At 44.5% G+C, this 22,091-nt stretch overlaps 1 protein-coding gene across 2 annotated transcripts in view; it reads left to right on the plus strand.

The window, feature by feature from the left end:
• The first annotated feature begins 7,916 nt into the window (after nt 1–7,916).
• C1H3orf52 (chromosome 1 C3orf52 homolog) overlaps nt 7,917–22,091 on the plus strand; it is a 41,733-nt gene continuing 27,558 nt past the window's right edge. For both annotated transcript variants that reach the window (XM_061391605.1, XM_061391693.1), the window contains exon 1: nt 7,917–8,407. In XM_061391605.1, the coding sequence (XP_061247589.1) occupies nt 8,270–8,407 (138 nt within the window). In that variant the 5' untranslated portion in view covers nt 7,917–8,269. The remainder of the gene's footprint in view (nt 8,408–22,091) is intronic.

The raw sequence follows: 22,091 nt of genomic DNA on the forward strand, positions 1-22,091 counted from the left end.
TATTTGTGCAAGAACACTACACTTTTTGAAAGCACATTTAAAGAGGTATTTATGGAAGGACAATATCCTTTAAAAAGCCACCCCTATAGAAGTTTTGAAGAAAATGCAAAAACAAATCTAGATAGAATTTGGTTCCTCATTCACAAATCCTAAACCTTCAAGAATTATTTAATCTAAATTTGGTTCTACCTCCAGGGAGAAGCACTTCTTTCTAACTCCTTCCGAATCCTTAGTTTAGAGTCAGACTGGCAGAGTGAAAAAAGTCCTCAAATAGAAATTGCAACATCCATATACATTCTAGGTCAGCTGGCTGGAGATGAAGAAATTTGCAGTTATCAGAAATCAGAACAAGTTACAAGTAAGAATTTAAGTAGTTCATTGTGAGTATATTGTGACATGTAGCAAGTGTCAGTAATCCAGAAAATATGATGGGACAGGAACACAAGTCAATATCAAAAGAAAATATATTCAGTATACAAAGGTTATTTCTGGGGGCAACAAATTTGGGGTGGGCAGGTTTTAGTTATAGAGATACTCATAGTCATGGAAAAGGAAGGAACATTGGGAATATTTACTGAGATTCTGCTTTTGTCAGGCACAGGGATAAATGCATTCTTTAATTGCCTCATTTAATCCTCCTAATTCTACTGGATAGGAACCATTTTATAAGGAGGAAAGAAGCGCATAGACTTTAAACAAGTAGTCCAAGAACACACAGATAGCGAGGGTTTAAATTTGATCCTAACTCTTCTTCAAAACCTATACTGCCATAGGGATGTCAACAGTGTACAAGGGCTAGGTTTATGAAATTCTGGAAATGCATTAGAATCTAGGTAAGAAAATATATAAGCCTCACTTCACTGTACTCAGAAGACATTGAGAAATCTGGTGTAGACTGTGCATGTGACAGGAAACAGTAGCTTTTTGATTCTCTGGAAGAGTGAAGGAGATTTTTAGACATCTGCTCATGGAGAACCCAGGCTTGGAAGATAGCTACAATCCATTTGACACGGCAGAGGGAATCTCTCACTGAGACTGAGCTTTTATGGGAAAAGTTCCCTGGGGCTGGGTAAGAATAGGAGTTGGGGTTTGAAAGGTTTTAATGGTTCTAATCAGGGCTTCCTTGGTGGCTCAGTCGAAAGAATCCACCTGCCAATGCAGGAGATGAGAGTTTGATCCTTGGGTCAGTAAGATCCTTTGGAGAAGGACATACCCACTCCAGTATTCTTGCCTGAAAAATCCCACGGACGGAGGAGCTGGTGGGCAATAATTCAGGGTTTGTGCGAGCTCATTTGTGCCCGACTTTTTGAGACCTTATGGACTGTAGCCCACTAGACTCCTCTGTCCATGTAATTTACTGCTGCTACTGCTGCTAAGTCGCTTCAGTCGTGTCCGACTCTGTGTGACCTCATAGACGGCAGCCCACTAGGCTCTACCGTCCCTGGGATTCTCCAGGCAAGAATACTGGAGTGGGTTGCCTAGTTCCTTCTCCAATAGGCAAGAATATTGGAGAGGGTTACCATTTTCTTCTCCAGGGTATCTTCCTGACCCAGGGACTGAAACTCCATCTCCTGCATCTCTTGCATTGCAGGTAGATTCTTTACTACTGAGCCATCAGGGAATCCCTGGGGTAACAAAAGTGTTGGACATGGCTTAGCAACTAAACAACAATACAACAATGGTTCTGGTTGGGGTCTAGCAAATTATCATTTCGGAGACTAGTCCAGTTAATCAACACTTATAGAGGGCCCTGTGCTGGATAGATTCCAGGAGTTTAAACAAATGGAGGAGACAGACAAGGAAAAAAATATTGCTGTTCATACTCCATTTCAGCCATTCTGGCATCATTAGTGGTTCTCAGACAGTAAATGTCAAACAGCCTCCAGCCTCAGGTCCTTTGTCCTGGAGTTCCTTCTTTTTTTCAGAAATCTGTACAGCTAAATTCCCTTATCATCTTTAACTCTTTGCTCAAATTTCATTTTCTTAATGAAGCCTTAGTTGGCCACCCAATTTATAATCATAGCTCCCAACCTCCACCACTCAGCTCTCCAGCCTCCCTTACTCTGCTTGTCTTTTCCACAGCACACATCACCTTCGAATATTCTAGAAATATTATTTACATTTGCTTCCCATCAATAAAAATTAGCCTCACAATGGCAATGAGTTTGTTTTATTCAGCTGTCTCTTCAGACACATCTCAAGCACCCAGAAGAATGCCTGAAACATAGCAATCACTCGGTACTACCGGTTGAATGAAATTAGACCGGATATGTGACATAGTTAGCCCAGGAACTACACGTATTGGTAGCAGAGAACAGGGTGGATAACTTGGTGAAGGAGGGGAATCAGAGAAAGTTTAGTGGGAAAAAGTGTGTTTCAGCTAAGATTTAAAGATATATGGAAGTTCTCCATACAGAAATGGGCTGGAGTGGAAGAAAAAACATTTCAAGCAGAGGGAACACCATTCACAAAGAAGTAGGGGAAGCAACAGAGTGGGGGAGGGTGAGAGCCAACCAGGAAGAGGAATGTGGTTAGGCCAGAGGAATCTACTAACTACTGAATGTCTGAGAAGATAAACTGGAAGTTGGTTATTGCAGGGAAAGGTATACGAGCGGGTTCCTCTCTCTTTGCACTTCTGATTCATTCTCTGCTCTGAGCCTGGGAGGCTGACCCCCATCCTCCATCACCAATTTCCAGTGGGAGTAACAGGCAGGCTCCTGGCAGTTGGGGAGAAAATCAGAGTATTTTTTCTTGTTGGACCATATAGCTTCCCAGGTGGCACTGGTGGTAAAAACAAAACAAAACAAAACAAAAAACCCACCTGCCAATGCAAGAGATGTAAGAGGCTCAGGTTCCATCCCTGGGTTGGAAAGATACCCTGGAGAAGGGCATGGCAATACACTCCAGTATTTTTGCCTAAAGAATCCCAGGGACAGAGAATCCTGGCAGGCTACAGTCCATAGGGTTGCACAGAGTTAGACGTGACGGAAGCGACTTAGCATGCACGCATGCACTGCTAGACCACGGTCCTGGCAGTGGCTACAAATGCAGATCCTGTCACAACAGTACAACTTAATGGCTCTGGTTTTTAATCAGGCTCTACTCCCTTTTAGGCCTTAGGGTACAAAGGGCTTTCTGCTGTTGCTAGTCCTTGGGTGCCTCAGCACCCCTTCTTGGTTCCCTTAACCCTTGCTCCTTCATTAAAAATCTTCTTAAAGAATTCTAGCTGAGAATGCACACTGAGTCCTGCAAGATCTGCCTTTTAGAGTAGAAAAAGCAGAAGCCAATGCCATCCAGCAGCTGATTGGCTACAGTTAGCTGGACCCCATCTGGCAGGCTGATGGAATCCCAAGTCCAAATGAGTCGGTAGCAGGCAAGAAACAATTAGAGAGATCGGATATTTAGGCAGTGTCTGAAGAGCAGGCATCAAGGATGCTGGATTTTTGGGCACAAGTCAGTGTCTTCTGAAATGGAGCTAATTTTTATGCCACCTGTCTACAATGCAAACTTATCTCATTATGTGTGTTTGTTGGAGACAGGGATGAGAAATAGGGAAGCAAGCCGGTTCTCAGCACACATGCTGCTTAGCAAACAATTTCAGGCTCCTAAAACCAGAAGTTCTGAACCATGGACTGTGGATTGTGGGTTGGTGCATAATTTTTTCCTCAGATTGTGTGTGTGTGTATGTATGTGTGTATGTGTGTGTATATGTGTATATGTGGTGTTGGTGGTGCTGGGAGTAATGGTGGGGTACCTGTGACTCCTCTTCTCAAAGGCATTTAATAATTACCAAGGTTTATGAATGTTTGCTATGTATGTCTGACTGCTTTGCTGACATCAACTCTTTTAATCCTGGCAACAACTCCATTAGGTGGGGATTAACATTAGGTCAACTTTCCAGATGAGAAAATTCAGCACAGAAAGCTGAAGCCCAAGGTCTCGAAGTTCGGAACCCCTCTCGAAGTGAGAGGGGATTAGTCTAGGCATCCTGGTTCCGGAGCCTGCAGTCCCCTTCTCTACTCATCAATGTGTGTTGGCCTGACTCTGGACTCAAAAAGAAAGAGTGGGTTAGTGTGTATTAGTCACCTTCATTTGCTCAGTGCCTTGCACGATGGCTGGCACTCAGGAGAGTTATATGTTCATTGTTGCTGTTGTTCAGTCATTCAGTCATGTCCGACTCTTTGTGACCCCATGAACTGCAGCATGCCAGGCTTCCCTGTCCTTCACCATCTCCCAGATCTTGCTCAAACTCACCTCCATTGAGTCGGTGATGCCATACAACAACCTTATCCTCTGTCGTCCCCTTCTCCTGATGTCCCAGCATCAGGATCTTTTCCAGTGAGTCGGCTCTTATCATCAGGTGCCCAAAGTATTGGAGCTTCAGCTTCAGCATCAGTCCTTTCAATGAATATTCAGGGTTGATTTCCTTTAGGATTGACTGGTTTGACCTTCTTGCAGTCCAAGGGATTCTTAACAGTCTTCTCCAAACTTCAGTTTTAAAGTGTCAATTCTTTGGCACTCAGCCTTCTTTATGGTCAGCTCTCACATTCATACATGACTACTGGAAAAACCATAGCTTTGACTATATGGACTTTTGTCCGCAAAGTAATGTCTCTTTTTATATGTGGTCTTGAATCAAGGCAGATTGGAAGTGGTCAAACAAGAGATGGCAAGAGTGAATGTGGACATTCTAGGAATCAGCGAACTGAAATGGACTGGAATGGGTGAATTTAATTCAGATGACCATTATATCTACTACTGCGGGCAGGAATCCCTCAGAAGAAATGGAGTGGCCATCATGGTCAACAAAAGAGTCCGAAATGCAGTACTTGGATGCAACCTCAAAAACGACAGAATGGTCTCTGTTTGTTTCCTAGGCAAACCATTCAATATCACAGTAATCCAAGTCTATGCCCCAACCAGTAACGCTGAAGAAGCTGAAGTGGAACGGTTCTATGAAGAACTACAAGACCTTTTAGAACTAACACCCAAAAAAGATGTCCTTTTCATTATAGGGGACTGGAATGCAAAAGTAGGAAGTCAAGAAACACCTGGAGTAACAGGCAAATTTGGCCTTGGAATACACAGTGAAGCAGGGCAAAGACTAATACAGTTTTGCCAAGAAAATGCACTGGTCATAACAAACACCCTCTTCCAACAACACAAGAGAAGACTCTATACATGGACTTCACCAGATGGTCAACATCAAAATCAGATTGATTATATTCTTTGCAGCCAAAGATGGAGAAGCTCTATACAGTCAGCAAAAACAACACCAGGAGCTGACTGTGGCTCAGACCATGAACTCCTTATTGCCAAATTCAGACTTAAATTGAGGAAAGTAGGGAAAACCACTAGACCATTCAGGTATGACCTAAATCAAATCCCTTATGATTATACAGTGGAAGTGAGAAATAGATTTAAGGGCCTAGATCTGATAGAGTGCCTGATGAACTATGGAATGAGGTTCGTGACATTGTACAGGAGACAGGGATCAAGACCATCCCCTTGGAAAAGAAATGCAAAAAAGCAAAATGGCTGTCTGGGGAGGCCTTACAAATAGCTGTGAAAAGAAGAGAAGTGAAAAGCAAAGGAGAAAAGGAAAGATATAAACATCTGAATGCAGAGTTCCAAAGAATAGCAAGAAGAGATAAGAAAGTCTTTTTCAGCGATCAATGCAAAGAAATAGAGGAAAACATCAGAATGGGAAAGACTAGAGATCGCTTCAAGAAAATCAGAGATACCAAAGGAACATTTCATGCAAAGATGGGCTCAATAAAGGACAGAAATGGTATGGACCTAACATAAGCAGAAGATATTAAGAAGAGATGGCAAGAGTACACAGAGGAATTATACAAAAAAGATCTTCACAACCCAGATAATCACAATGGTGTGATCACTGACCTAGAGCCAGACATCCTGGAATGTGAAGTCAAGTGGGCCTTAGAAAGCATCACTACGAACAAAGCTAGTGGAGGTGATGGAATTCCAGTTGAGCTATTTCAAATCCTGAAAGATGATGCTGTGAAAGTGCTGCACTCAATATACCAGCAACTTAGGAAAACTCAGCAGTGGCCACAGGACTGGAAAAGGTCAGTTTTCATTCCAATCCCAAAGCAAGGCAATGCCAAAGAATCCTCAAACTACTGCATAATTGCACTCATCTCACACACTAGTAAAGTAATGCTCAAAATTCTCCAAGCCAGGCTTCAGCAATATGTGAACCGTGAACTTCCTGATGTTCAAGCTGGTTTTAGAAAAGGCAGAGGAACCAGAGATCAAATTGCCAACATCCGCTGGATCATGGAAAAAGTAAGAGAGTTTCAGAAAAACATCTATTTCTGCTTTATTGACTATGCCAAAGCTTTTGACTGTGTGGATCACAATAAACTGTGGAAAATTCTGAAAGAGATGGGAATACCAGACCACCTGATCTGCCTCTTCAGAAATCTGTATGCAGGTCAGAAAGCAACAGTTAGAACTGGACATGAAACAACGGACTGGTTCCAAATAGGAAAAGGAGTACGTCAAGGCTGTATATTGTCACCCTGTTTATTTAACTTATATGCAGAGTACATCATGAGAAACGCTGGACTGGAAGAAGCACAAGCTGGAATCAAGATTGCCAGGAGAAATATCAATAACCTCAGATATGCAGATGACACCACCCTTATGGCAGAAAGTGAAGAGGAACTAAAAAGCCTCTTGATGAAAGTGAAAGAGGAGAGTGAAAAAGTGGGTTTAAAGCTCACATTCAGAAAACTAAGATCATGGCATCTGGTCCCATCCCTTCATGGGAAATAGATGGGGAAACAGTGGAAACAGTGTCAGACTTTATTTTTCTGGGCTCCAAAATCACTGCAGATGGTGACTGCGGCCATGAAATTAAAAGACGCTTACTCCTTGGAAGGAAAGTTATGACCCACCTAGATAGCATATTGAAAAGCAGAGACATTACTTTGCCAACAAAGGTTCGTCTAGTCAAGGCTATGGTTTTTCCTGTGGTCATGTATGGATGTGAGAGTTGGAATGTGAAGAAGGCTGAGGGCCGAAGAATTGATGCTTTTGAACTGTGGTGTTGGACAAGACTCTTGAGAATCCCTTGGACTGCAAGGAGATCCAACCAGTCCATTCTGAAGGAGATCAGCCCTGGGATTTCTTTGGAAGGAATGATGCTAAAGCTGAAACTCCAGTACTTTGGCCACCTGATGTGAAGAGTTGACTCATTGGAAAAGACTCTGATGCTGGGAGGGATTGGGGGCAGGAGGAGAAGGGGACGACAGAGGATGAGATGGCTGGATGGCATTACTGACTGGATGGACGTGAGTCTGAGTGAACTCCGGGAGTTGGTGTTGGACAGGGAGGCCTGGGGGTCGAAAAGAGTCGGACACGACTGAGCGACTGATCTGATCTGATCTTATCTGAATGGCACCCCACTCCAGTACTCTTGCCTCGAAAATCCCATGGGAAGAGGAGCCTGGTAGGCTGCAGTCCATGGGATCACTAAGAGTCAGACACGACTGAGCGACTTCACTTTCACTTTTCACTTTCATGCATTGGAGAAGGAAATGGCAACCCACCACAGTGTTCTTGCCTGGAGAATCCCAGGGACGGGGGAGCCTGGTGGGCTACCGTCTATGGGGTCGCACAGAGTCGGACACGACTGAAGTGATTTAGCAGCGGCAACAGGTTTATCATAACTTTTCTTCCAAGGAGCAAGAGTCTCTTGATTTCATGGCTGCAGTCACCATCCACAGTGGTTTTGGAGCCCAAGAAAATAAAGTCTTATACTGTTTTCATTGTTCCCCCATCTATTTGCCATTAAGTGATCAGATTAAATGAATGAAATTTTGCTAGGCAGTGAAAGCTGGAGCAAGCCTTGGCAACAGACAGCTCCTCGGGGAGGATGGAATGTCCATCCATGTCAAAGCCCAAAGCCCAATCAGGCCACCCGCTCAGCTTCGGCTTTGTATTGAATTGTGCGAATTGAAAACGGCAGAGCAGGCAGCGCCCTGAACAAACCAGAAAAACAGCCTTCTTCCGCAGTGCACCTGAGCTCACAACTGGGAATGCCTTGGCGCCTGGAGGGAGCGAGGCGCGCTTCCCCCGCGCTAAAGGCAGCGCCCCGCCCCGTCGGGCCCCTCCTACTACCCGAGGCCTCCCCGCCCGGGGGTGGAGTGAGTAGCTCGCTAGGCCACTTTGGACTCTGCACCCGCGGGTGTATGCGTACTGCTTCCTGGCGGGCTGTTTAGTCCCCCTCTGCCGGTTCATGGAGGGGGCCAGTCCCCCATCTCCAGGAAATGAGCTGGAGCTCTTGGTGATCCAAGGGCGGCCAGACGAGCAGACGCCTCTCAACGGAGCCGTCCAGGGCATCCTTTCTTTAGCCGAGGAGCGCTGCCCAGTCCAGGTAAGGTCTCCTTGGCGCTGGCCGCTGTTATCCTGGCTCTAAGCCAGGCTGCAGGCCAGGACCCGGGTGTGGCAGGACACAGTTTCAGGTTTCCAGGCAGCTCCCGGGGCGCAGCCTAGCCCCTGCGTCCGTGGTGCGCTCTGGAAAGTTCTGAATGGAGCAGACACCGAAATGCCCTCCAGCCTGAGCCTTCCCTCGGATCCCTCCGACTCAGGGAAACTAAAGAGTTTTATCTGGGAAGTGTGCGCTCTTCTCTTCAGAGAGAGAATCACCAGAGGTAGAGGTGGTTTTGAAAAATTTTTTAACTTTCAGAAATACACACCCCCCACACCTCGGTGCAAAGAATTAGAAATGATAACTGGAGTCCTCTTTTCTTGAGAATCTCTTAGCCTTCCTTTTCTATACTGCCTTGCCACTTGTTCCCCTACCACTCCCTCACCCCCAGCCTTCACCCACTGCCCACTATCATCCATCTTTGCTAACCATCCCCTGGGTCCACACTTTATGTCTTCGCCCAGTCTGGCCATTTGGTTTCACAGAAAGAGATGTAGGGGAGAAGGGAGAAAAAGGCAAGAGAAGGAAATGGTAACCCACTCCAGTATTCTTGTCTGGAGAATCCCACGGACAGAGGAGCCTGGCCGGCTGCAGTCCAAGGGGTCGCAAAGAATCTGCTACTGAAGCGACTTAGCACTTAGCACAGAGGACTGGGGTGGGGGTGGGGGTGGAGTGAACTTGCCCTGCTTAACTCAGTTTCCAGGTTCGTGCTTTGGCCTCATTTCAGTTTCTGAGAAAGTCGCTGGTGATGTTTAGACAGAACTCTTTTCTGATTCAGCCCTAACAGTGACAGGAAACTTATTCATTCTCATCAAATGCTTGTAAAACAGCAGAGACTTTGAATTCTACCTTCTGATTAACTCTTCAAACTGACTTGATGTTTACTAGGTATATGGACCTCCCCATGTATATACATATGCTTCCAACCTGACCTTTCTGGGTCCCTCTCCTCCACTCCTATTTCTTGACTGTTCAGCTGTTAATTTAAGGGGTAAACAGGAAATTCAGAAGTTGAAAGCATTGCTTTTGCCTTCTTCTTGATTCCTGGAAATAATGTAAAGTCTGCTTTTATAGGTACCCTGGAGAATAATTTGGTACTTTATATTTGAATGAAAGATGAATGCCATAGGACAATGAATGTTGAAGAAAGATGATTTGATCTCTGTGTTTGTGGTTGTAATGGCGGACTTGCTTGGGTGGACTTGTATGGGTCCTCCAAGGCAGTGTCAGGGAGTGGGAATTGGGAGTACTTGCCTTGTGTTGGGTAGACCCAGGAACCCCAGGGACTGCATGGTTTGGGACTGAATCCAGACATCTGAGTTCTGGTGACACCTTCCCTACTAAAAGGTGTGTCCCGAGGCAAGAAACTAAGGTCTATGTTTTCTTTTCCCAGCTGTCAACTGACGGTAATGTAATGTGGCCAACCAGTCTTCTCTGTGAGCCTGGGAATTCACGTTGAAGACAGTGGAGGAGCCGGACATATATAGGGTGTCAGTATTTTATTATCATTTAGTACCTACCTGGTAGAGATTGCTCTTTCATGTTTTAATTACTTCCTTGTTAGCCAGGTGTATACAGATATCTGAGACTTCCTTGTGAACTAGCTTTGTAAGTCACTGAATAGGAAAGCTGTGTGAGGAACAGAATGGTGTGCAGATGAGGGTTACATCAGCATTTGGAGAACATTCTAGAAATGCTTGAAGAGGAAAAACTTTAGAAAAGAGAAAAAAATCCTCATCTAATGTGTTGATCATTCTCCTCGGTTCCATAGCATCAGTGGAAGTGTATTTTAAATTGAAAAGTCAACAAATGTAGCATAAGCATGAGATACAGACTTTTAAGAATTTGATGTGTTCAGTTCAGTTCAGTTTAGTCGCTCAGTCATGTCTGACTCTTTGTGACCCTATGAATCGAAGCATGCCAAGCCTCCCTGTCCATCACCAACTCCCGGAGTTCACCCAGACTCACATCCATCGAGTCAGTGATGTCATCCAGCCATCTCATCCTCTGTCGTCCTCTTCTCCTCTTGCCCCCAATCCCTCCCAGCATCAGAGTCTTTTCCAGTGAGTCAACTCTTCGCATGAGGTGGCCAAAGTACTGGAGTTTCAGCTTCAACATCAGTCCTTCCAGTGAACACCCAGGGCTGATCTCCTTCAGAATGGACTGGTTGGATCTCCTTGCAGTCCAAGGGACTCTCAAGAGTCTTCTCCAACACCACAGTTCAAAAGCATCAATTCTTCGGTGTTCAGCTTTCTTCACAGTCCAACTCTCACATCCATACATGACCACAGGAAAAACCATAGCCTTCACTAGATGGAACTTTGTTGGCAAAGTAATGTCTCTGCTTTTGAATATGCTATCTAGGTTGGTCATAACTTTCCTTCCAAGGAGTAAGCGTCTTTTAATTTCATGGCTGCAGTCACCATCTGCAGTGATTTGGAGCCCAGAAAAATAAAGTCTGACACTGTTTCCCCATCTATTTCCTAAGAAGTGATGGAACCAGATGCCATGATCTTCGTTTTCTGAATGTTGAGCTTTAAGCCAGCTTTTTCACTCTCCTCTTTCACTTTCATCAAGAGGCTTTTTAGTTCCTCTTCACTTTCTGCCATAAGGGTGGTGTCATCTGCATATCTGAGGTTATTGATATTTCTCCTGGCAATCTTGATTCCAACTTGTGCTTCTTCCCGTCCAGCGTTTCTCATGATGTACTCTGCATATAAGTTAAATAAACAGGGTGACAATATACAGCCTTGACGTACTCCTTTTCCTATTTGGAACCAGTCTGTTGTTCCATGTCCAGTTCTAACTGTTGCTTCTTGACCTGTATACAGATTTCTCAAGAGGCAGATCAGGTGGTCTGGTATTCCCATCTCTTTCAGAATTTTCCACAGTTTATTGTGATCCACACAGTCAAAGGCTTTGGCATAGTCAATAAAGCAGAAATAGATGTTTTTCTGGAACTCTCTTACTTTTTCCATGATCCAGCGGATATTGGCAATTTGATCTCTGGTTCCTCTGCCTTTTCTAAAACCAGCTTGAACATCAGGAAGTTCACGGTTCACATATTGCTGAAGCCTGGCTTGGAGAATTTTGAGCATTACTTTACTAGCGTGTGAGATGAGTGCAATTATGCAGTAGTTTGAGCATTCTTTGGCATTGCCTTTCTTTGGGATTGAAAAGAAAACGGACCTTTTCCAGTCCTGTGGCCACTGCTGAGTTTTCCAAATTTGCTGGCATATTGAGTGCAGCACTTTCACAGCATCATCTTTCAGGATTTGGAATAGCTCAACTGGAACTCCATCACCTCCACTAGCTTTGTTCGTAGTGATGCTTTCTAAGGCCCACTTGACTTCACATTCCAGGATGTCTGGCTCTAGGTCAGTGATCACACCATCGTAATTATCTGGGTCGTGAAGATCTATACCGTATATTAAGATTTCTGGTTTTGAAATGTAGCATAAGATCATGTGTTTTTATTAACCATATGTTTTTTACCTATCATGTGTCAAATACTTCTGCTACATAAATGCATTTAATTAGCACAACTAACTTCATTCTGATTTGACAAAGAGTGAAGAACTTGAGGTTCAGAGAAGTTACCAAAATCCTGAAGTTCGTTGGCTCTGAGATTGAACTCAGGCCTTTTAGGATTCAAACTTATGCTGGTTTTGTTGATTTATTTTATATGTGTGCATATATATGGAGAAGGCAATGGCACCCCACTCCAGGACTCTTGCCTGGAAAATCCCATGGACAGAGGAGCCTGGTAGGCTGCAGTCCATGGGGTTGCTGAGGGTCAGACACGACTGAGTGACTTCACTTTCACTTTTCACTTTCATGCATTGGAGAAGGAAATGGCAACCCACTCCAGTGTTCTTGCCTGGAGAATCCCAGGGACGGGGGAGCCTGGTGGGCTGCCGTCTACGGGGTCGCGCACGACTGAAGCGACTTAGCAGCACCAGCAGCAGCATATATATGAAAAGTAAAAGTGTTAGTCTCTCAGTCTTGTCCGACTCTTTGCGACCCCGTGGACTGTAGCCCACCAGACTCCTCTGTCCATGGGATTCTCCAGGCAAGAATATTGGAATGGGTAGCCATTCTCTTCTCCAGGGATCTTCCTGACCCAGGGATGGAACCTGGGTCTCCTGCATTGCAGGGAGATTCTTTACTATCTGAGCCACCAGGGAAGCACATTGTGTGTATGTGTGTGTGTGTGTGTGTGTGTGTATATATTAATATGTACATCTAATTTGAATATATAGACATAATCACATAATTTATATTCATTTGTGTATAACTGCCTAGGTTACATACTATTACTGATTCTGTAAGTGATGGAACATAGGTGAAATATGAAGAGTTGAGTGGTGTATCAGGACTGATGAGGGAGTTACAGGCAGATGGGTAAATCGGTGAGGAGCAGGGAACAGTTTGGGCATCATTGGGAAGAAGACATCCCATATCATGGAGTATCTTCCTACCTGGAAGGGATATCTGAGGGAGTATTCAAGCGTCATGGGAAGAAGTTCTTTCCCTTTCTTAATTTGGGTTTGGAAATTGAAGGAAAAATTGTAAGCCATTGAACTTCACTTTGCCTACTGTCAGTGTAAATAGGGCAGTGTAGTTGGGTCAAAACTGGAAAAGCCATCAGGGATAATTGAGCCAGACTAGCTTTTTTTTTTTTTTTAATCAATTATTTATTTGCCTGTGCCTAGTCTTAGTTGTGACACGTGGGATTTTTGATCTTCATTGCAGCATATGAGATCTTCAGTTGCAGCCTGTGGATTTGGTTTCCTGACGAGGGATCGAACCTGGGCTGGCTGTGTTTAAAGCATGGAATCTTAGCCACTGAACCACCAAGGAAGTCCCAAGACTAGTTTTCTTTTATGGTTTATTACATGGACTCTGACCTCAGGTTTTAAACAGAAGTCCCAGAGACATTTTTAAGGATAGTAGCCTCATGATAATAATAACTATTAATTCAGTACATGGAGAGTTTTGAGGTGGGCAAGGCAGATTTGAATAAGTTGGATAAAAATTAGCCTATTGCCACGTGTTGTTTAGAATTTAGGACTAGGATCAACTGGCTCTTTTGTGCTTCAGTCAACAAGTAGATTAAGCCCCACAATGAACATTAAAGTATAGATTTTACTGTGTGCTAAGAAAATTTCCCCCTTATCTATATAATATCTGGGCTTCCCTGGTGGCTCAGTGGTAAAGAATCTGCCTGCAATGCAGGAGCTGCAGGAGACATGGGTTTGATTCCTGGGTTGGGAATATCCCCTGGAGGAGGAAATGGCTACCCACTCCAGGATTTCTGCCTGGAGAATCCCATGGATGGAGGAGCCTGGTGGGCTACAGTATATAGCATCGCAGAGTTGGACCTGACTGAAAAGACTGAGCATGCACACATATAATATCTGCTCCTCTTTGAGCCAAAGAGAAGAAAAAGCTTTTGTATCCAAGAGCTATGTAGTCCTGCTATTGTTGCAGGACCGTATGTCATGTATTTGAACCTTATCTGAAGTGGGATGTGAAAATCTGGGGGAATAGGCAAAGGAAAATCACAAAAATTCTTGGGCCGTATACTTCAATCATAGAATGTAAGATGCAGTTTGTAAAAATCTTTGAAAGTCACTCTGGAGAAAAAACTTCCTGTGGCCTCTCCTCATGACCTAGAATTTGGGCAAGAGGGACTAAAGAAGGCAGTGCAGGAGGCAGTGTGTTTTCATGACCCAGTGTGCACGAGTAGCGCACATCTTTTGTGTCAGAGGCTCTGCACCCTCAAGGTCCAGTGGAATCCCCTGGGGGCACTTCTAAAAAGAATTCTTGGGTTGACTCTAATGTAGAGACAGCCGAGAAGCCCTGTACTCAGTTGTCTTGTGTGTAGCTAACTGACCGTTTTACTATGACTTAAAGGATGTGAAAATGAGTCATTCAAAGGATAGTGGTCTCTGCCTTGGAGCTGACAGCAGGCAGGTGAAGGGGGCTGCATGTAGGACGGCTGTGATGGGCTGGACTGGAAGAGGCATTTCCTACAGAGGAGGGCTGTGTAATTCTGAGCCGAGTTCACCCAGGAAATGAGACTATTGGTCTCATCAAACCACTAGGGTCCTGGTTGTGGTCTCTAGGGGACAGCATATATGAAGGCCCAAAAGACCAGAGAGGTACATGACCCTCATTCTCTGGCTCATTTGAGACTCCAGGCCATTTCGTGTAGGGCCACCCAAAATGGTCATGGTGGAGAGTTCTGACGAAATGTGGTCTGCTGGAGAAGGGAATGGCAAACCACTTCAGTATTCTTGCCTTGAGAACCCCATGAACAGTATGAAAAGGCAAAAAGATAAGACACTGACAGATGAATGCCCCAGGTTGGTAGGTGCCCAATATGCTACTGGAAATCAGTGGAGAAATAACTCCAGAAAGAATGAAGAGATGGAGCCAAAGCAAAAACAACACCCAGTTGTGAATGTGACTTGTGATGGAAGTAAAGCCTGATGCTGTAAAGAGCAATATTGTATAGGAACCTGGAATGTTCCTAGTCCATGAATCTAGTCATGTTCATGGTCCATGGTTCATGGTCCATGAATCAAGGCAAATCCTAGTCCATGAACCTAGTCATGTTCATGGTCCATGAATCAAGGCATATGGGAAGTGGTCAAACAGGAGATGGCAAGAGTGAATGTCGACATTCTAGGAATCAGTGAACTAAAATGGACTGGAATGGGTGAATTTAACTCAGATGACCATTATATCTACTACTGTGGGCAGGAATCCCTTAGAAGAAATAGGGTAGGCATCTGAGTCAACGAAAGAGTCCAAAATGCAGTACTTGGATGCAATCTCAAAGATGACAGAATGATCTCTGCTCGTTTCCAAGGCAAACCATTCAATATCACAGTAATCCAAGTCTATGCTCCGGCCAGTAATGCTGAAGAAGATGAAGTTGAATGGTTCTATGAAGACCTACAAGACCTTCTAGAACTAACACCCAAAAAAGATGTCCTGTTTATTATAGGGGACTGGAATGCAAAAGTAGGAAGTCAAGAAACACCTGGAGTAACAGGCAAATTTGGCCTTGGAGTACAAAAAATAAGCAGGTCAAAGGCTAACAGAATTTTCCCAAGAGAACGCACTGGTCATAGCAAACATCTTCTTCCAACAACACAAAAGAAGACTCTACACATGGACATCACCAGACAGTCAATACTGAAATCAGATTGGTTATATTCTTTGCAACCAAAGAGGGAGAAACTCTATACAGTCAGCAAAAACAAGACCAGGAGCTGACTGTGGCTTAGATCATGAACTCCTTATTGCCACATTCAGACTTAAATTGAAAGAAAGTAGGGAAAAGCACTAGACCATTCAGGTATGACCTAAATCAAATCCCTTACAATTACACAGTGGAAGTGACAAAATAGATTCGAGGGATTAGATCTGATAGGCAGAGTGCCTGAAGAACTATGGATAGAGTTTGTGACATTGTACAGGAGGCCCAAATCAAGACCATTCCCAAGAAGAAGAAATGCAAAGAGGTAAAATGTTTGTCTGAGGAGGCCTTACAAATAGCTGTGAAAAGAGAAGCAAAAGGCAAAGGAGAAAAGCAAAGATATAAGCATCTGGATGTAGAGTTCCAAAGAATAGCAAGGAGAAATAAGAAAGCCTTTTTCAATGATCAATGCAAAGAAATAGAGGAAAACAATAGAATTGGAAAGACTAGAGATCTCTTCAAGAAAATTAGAGATAGTAAGGGAACATTTCATGCAAATATGGGTACATAAAGGACAGAAACGGTATGGGCCTAACAGAAGCAGAAGATATTAAGAAGAGATGGCAAGAATACACAGAAGAACTACACAAAAAAGATCTTCATGACCCAGATAATCACGATGGTGTGATCACTCACCTAGAGCCAGGTGTCCTGGAATTCAAAGTTGGGTGGGCCTTAGGAAGCATCACTACGAATAAAGCTAGTGGAGGTGATGGAATCCCAGTTGAGCTATTTCAAATCCTAAAAGGTGATGCTGTGAAAGTGCTGCACTCAATATGCCAGCAAATTTGGAAAACTCAGCAGTGGTCACTGGACTGGAAAAGATCAGTTTTCATTCCAATCCCAAAGAAAGGCAATGCCAAAGAATGTTCAAACTACCGCACAATTGCACTCATCTCAATGCTAACAAAGTAATACTCAAAATTCTCCAAGTCAGGCTTCAACAGTATGTGAACCATGAACTTCCAGATGTTCCAGCTGAATTTAGAAATGGCAGAGGAACCATAGATCAAATTGCCAACATCTATTGTATCATCAAAAAAGCAAGAGAGTTCCAGAAAAATGTCTACTTCTGCTTTATTGACTATTCCAAAGCCTTTGACTGTGGATCACAACAAACTGTGGAAAATTCTTCAAGAGATGGAAATACCAACCCACCTGACCTGTCTCCTGAGCAATCTGTATGCAGGTCAGGAAGCAACAGTTAGAACTGTACATGGAACAGCTGACTGGTTCCAAATCAGGAAAGGAGTACATCAAGGCTGTATATTGTCACCCTGCTTATTTAACTTATATGCAGAGTATATCGTATGAAATGCCGAGCTGGAGGAAGTACAAGCTGGAATCAAGATTTCCGGGAGAAATATCAATAACCTCAGATATACAGATGACACCACCCTTATGGCAGAAAGCAAAGAAGAACTAAAGAGCCTTTTGATGAAAGTGAAGCAGGAGAGTGAAAAAGTTGGCTTGAAACTCAACATTCAGAAAATAAGATCATGGCATCTGGTCCCATCACTTCATGGCAAAGAGATGGGGAAACAATGGAAACAGTGAGAGACTAATTTTTTCAGGCTCCAAAATCACTGCAGATGGTACCTGCAGCCATGAAATTAAAACACTCTTGCTCCTTGGAAGAAGGGCTATGACCAACCTAGACAGCATATTCAAAAGCAGAGACATTACTTTGCCAACAAAAGTCTCTCTAGTCAAAGCTATGGTTTTTCCAGTAGTCATGTATGGATGTGAGAGTTGGACTATAAAGAAAGCTGAGGTCTGAAGAATTGATGCTTTTGAACTTGGTGTTGTAGAAGACTCTTGAGAGTCCCTTGGACTGCAAAGGGATCCAATCCTAAAAGAAATCAGTCCTGAATGTTCATTAGAAGGACTGATGCTGAAGCTGAAACTCCAATAATTTGGCCACCTGATGTGAAGAACTGACTCACTTGAAAAGCCCCTGATACTGGGAAGTATTGAAGGTAGGAGGAGAAGGGGACAACAGAGGATGAGATAGTTGGATGGTATCACCGATTCGATGGACATGAGTTTGAGTAAGCTCCAGGAGTTGGTGATGGACAGGGAAGCCTGGCGTGTTACAGTCCATGGGGTCGCAAAAGTTGGACACAACTGAGCGACTGAACTGAACTGAACTGACTTGTGGTCCCTGCTGTCTCTTGAGAACTAAAAATGTGTCTTAGGACCTCTGTTAACAGGAAGATAGGGTTTTACCCTGAGAAGTTCAAGGCTTCTTGTATTGGGCTCCTCTTTGCCGTGTGCCTTGTTGAGCCCCTAGCCTTGGTGACCTTGGAGCAGTGCTCAGGCTTCAGGTGAGAGTGAGAGGTGCTTACGCTCGGATTCCAGACACCCTTACCTCAAAGAGAGTTTGCCTCTGTCTAGATGTTGCTGGGACCTTTACGCCATCCCCTCACCACACACCACCTGAAGGGCCAGTGCACACAGGGGCTCCAAAGTGTGACCTCTACTCTAGAACTTTTCAAAGTACATTTTCAATATTTGGGGCACCCATTGTAACTCAGGAACACACATTTATTAACTGCATCTTACCTGTATGAGGTGTGGGATATAAGAACAGGGGAATTGTAAGAGCCACTCCTTACTCTGGGTGGTTTCACTTTCCCTAGGTAAATAAGGCCAGTATCTATTTACATTTGGACCTGAAACCAGACAAGGCAGGTGGTGGCCACAGCAGATGAGCTGTGTGGATAGCTCATATACTGGGTGCTCTCTGAGGGAAGGGAGGCCTCTCTGTGGTAGGGAGGCCTCCACAAAAGGGAGAGATTTTACCTGGTTTCCAGAGGGCAGGAGGCTCCAGACCAGGGCCCTCCCACCGACCTCTGGTAAAGCAGTTGATTGACGTTGGGAGATTTACATTTTCAAACTGGGGCTGCCCATTTCCCCTATAATCTGTGCCTAGGTATGTGTTGTTTAAATTCCCCTTCAGGAGATTCTGAGGGCTGGGACCCACTCAGTAAGAAAAACGGAATTGTCCTAATGTGGACAGTTTTCTTTCCTGATGGCTTCCGCTAAAGTCACCACGGGAGAGGAAGTTAACAAGGCATCAATTCAGGAAGTGCCTGTTGCTGCTTGGTGGGAAGGTGAACACTCAGTGTAACCCACTGGCTCCCATGTTGAGAGCCAATGTCAAGTGCACTCAGGGGTGCCAAAGCGCCACCTCCACTCTGCTCGTTTAGCAAGTGCTTCGTCTGCATGATCTCTAGTGTTTACAACAGTCCTGTGAGCCAGACTTATTACTCAGTATGTTTTACAGTTGTGAACCTTGGGGCCAGTGAGTTTCAGTAAGTAGTTTGCTGATAGTCACCCTGCCTTTAAGTGGTGTAACTGGGATTGGGATCCAGATCCAGATCCACATTTTTTATCCATCATATTCTATTGTTTCCCATGGTTTTCATGTAGGACATACGAGAAGAGGAATGGGACCTTTTAGGGGTTAGCTACAGTACCGAGAGAGAAAGCTGGGTACACACGTAAGCTGGAGCTTCACACACTGATGCGGGGAGGCTGTGGACTAGAGAGACAGCGCATGCACGGGGCAGTGACACTCAGCCAGGATACAACCCCAACCCGGCCAACCTCTCCCAAACTGCTTCTTCGAAGTGGACTTATCTTTGTTCCTTTGTAGGTGTTATGGTCTCCTCAGGCTGCCATGACAGAACACCACAGGGCAGGTGGCTTAAACAACAGAAATTAATGTTCTCACAGTCCAGGAGACTGGACGTCCCAGATCAGGGTGCCAGCGTGGTTGGTTCTGGTGAGAGCGCTCTTCCTGGCAGTAGAAGGCCACCTTCTCAGCATATCGTCTCATGTCCTTTTCTTGGTGCATGTTCACCGAGGTGGAGAGACAATGTGAGTTCTCTGGTATCTCTTCTTATAAGGACACTGCGTGGTGTGTGTGTGTGCTAAGTCACTTCAGTCGTGTCCGACTCTTTTCGACCCTATGGACTATAGGCCACCGGGCTGTTCTGTTCATGGGATTCTCCAGGTAGGAATAGTGGAGTGAGTTATCATGCCCTCCTCCAGGGGATCTTCTCCACCCAGGGACTGAAACAGCATCTGCTGTCTCCTGGATTGGCAGGTTCTTTACCACTAGTGCCACCTGGAAAGCCCCATAAGGACACTAATCCCACCCTTAGAACTTCATTCTCTATTATTTCTTTACCAGGCCCATGTCCAAATACAGCCACACTGGGGTGGTGGGTAAGGTGGTTTAGGACATCAACATATGAACCCTGGGATAAAACCATTAAATCCATAAGGGTAGGTAAAATGAGTTTCCTCCAGCTGTCTTCAAGATTTTTTGTGTGTTTGGATTTTAGCAATTTGAATATTTGTCTAGGTACAGTTTGTTTGTTTTCCCTAAGTTTGGACTCTTAAGTTTCTTAAGTATGTAGTTTTGTGCCCGTCTGTAGTCTTAGGATGTGTTTTACCCAGTATTTCTTCAAATATTTTATCTGCCCCCAGTTTTTTATTCTCCCTCTGGGATTCCAGTTATCTTTGGACTGCGTTGTTTAATACTGTCCCACAGTTCTTCATTTCTCCGCTATTTATTCACTCTTTTCTCTTTGGTTTTCACTTTATGTAATTTCTATTATCCTAACTTCAAGTAAGGGCTTCCCTTGTGGCTCAGTAGTAAAGAATCCACCTGCCAATGCAGGAGACAAGGGTTCAGTCCCTGGGTTGGGAAGATTCCCTGGAGAAGGAAATAGCAACCCATTCCAGTATTCTTGCCTGGGAAATCCCAAGGCCAGAGGAGCCTGGAGGGCTACAGTCCATGGGGTTGAAGAAGAATAGGACACTAATTAGCGACTAAGTAACAACACCAACACGTCCCTTGCAGGGCTGTTTAGATAAGTGAAATGGTGTTCTGTAGACCATAGCAGTTGTAATTATTTACTTTGACCCCACCCTCTGCATCACTGAACACATTGCAGGCTTATTTCCTGGTGTTCCTTCCTTATTACGTAGAGTCTGGGCCACAGCAGTAGGTTCTTAGCTTTTTCTTAGTGTAAACTATACATTCAGTTCAGTTCAGTTCAGTCATTCAGTCTGACTCTTTGCAACCCTATGAATCGCAGCACGCCAGGCCTCCCTGTCCATCACCAACTCCCGGAGTTCACTCAGACTCACGCCTATTGAGTCAGTGATGCCATCCAGCCATCTCATCCTCTGTCGTCCCCTTCTCCTCCTGCCCTCAATCCCTCCCAGCTTGAGAGTCTTTTCCAGTGAGTCAACTCTTCGCATGAGGTGGCCAAAGTACTGGAGTTTCAGCTTTAGCATCATTCTCTCCGAAGAAATCCCAGGGCTGATCTCCTTCAGAATGGACTGGTTGGATCTCCTTGCAGTCCAAGGGACTCTCAAGAGTCTTCTCCAACACCACAGTTCAAAAGCATCAATTCTTCGGTGCTCAGCTTTCTTCACAGTCCAACTCTCACATCCATACATGACCACTGGAAAAACCATAGCTTTGAGTAGATGGACCTTTGTTGCAAAGTAATATCTCTGCTTTTGAATATGCTATCTAGGTTGGTCATAACTTTTCTTCCAAGGAGTCAGAGCAGATCAGTCGCCCAGTCGTGTCCGACTCTTTGCGACCCCATGAATTGCAGCACACCAGGCCTCCCTGTCCATCACCAACTCCCGGAGTTCACTCAGACTCACGTCCATCCAGTCAGTGATGCCATCCAGCCATCTCATCCTCTGTCGTCCCCTTCTCCTCCTGCCCCCAATCCCTCCTAGCATCAGAGTCTTTTCCAATGAGTCAGCTCTTTGCATGAGGTGGCCAAAGTACTGGAGTTTCAGCTTTAGCATCATTCCTTCCAAAGAAATCCCAGGGCTGATCTCCTTCAGAATGGACTGGTTGGATCTCCTTGCAGTCCAAGGGACTCTCAAGAGTCTTCTCCAACACCACAGTTCAAAAGCATCAATTCTTCGGTGCTCAACCTTCTTCACAGTCCAACTCTCACATCCATACATGACCACAGGAAAAACCATAGCCTTGACTAGACGAACCTTTGTTGGCAAAGTAATGTCTCTGCTTTTGAATATGCTATCTAGGTTGGTCATAACTTTCCTTCCAAGGAGTAAGCACCTTTTAATTTCATGGCCGCAGTCACCATCTGCAGTGATTTTGGAGCCCAGAAAAATAAAGTCTGACACTGTTTCCACTGTTTCCCCATCTATTTCCCTTGAAGTGATGGGACCGGATGCCATGATCTTCGTTTTCTGAATGTTGAGCTTTAAGCCAACTTTTTCACTCTCCACTTTCACCTTCATCAAGAGGCTTTTTAGTTCCTCTTCACTTTCTGCCATAAGGGTGGT

The sequence above is a fragment of the Bos javanicus genome, chromosome 1, assembly GCF_032452875.1.
Source record: "Bos javanicus breed banteng chromosome 1, ARS-OSU_banteng_1.0, whole genome shotgun sequence".
NCBI classification, from domain to species: domain Eukaryota; kingdom Metazoa; phylum Chordata; class Mammalia; order Artiodactyla; family Bovidae; genus Bos; species Bos javanicus.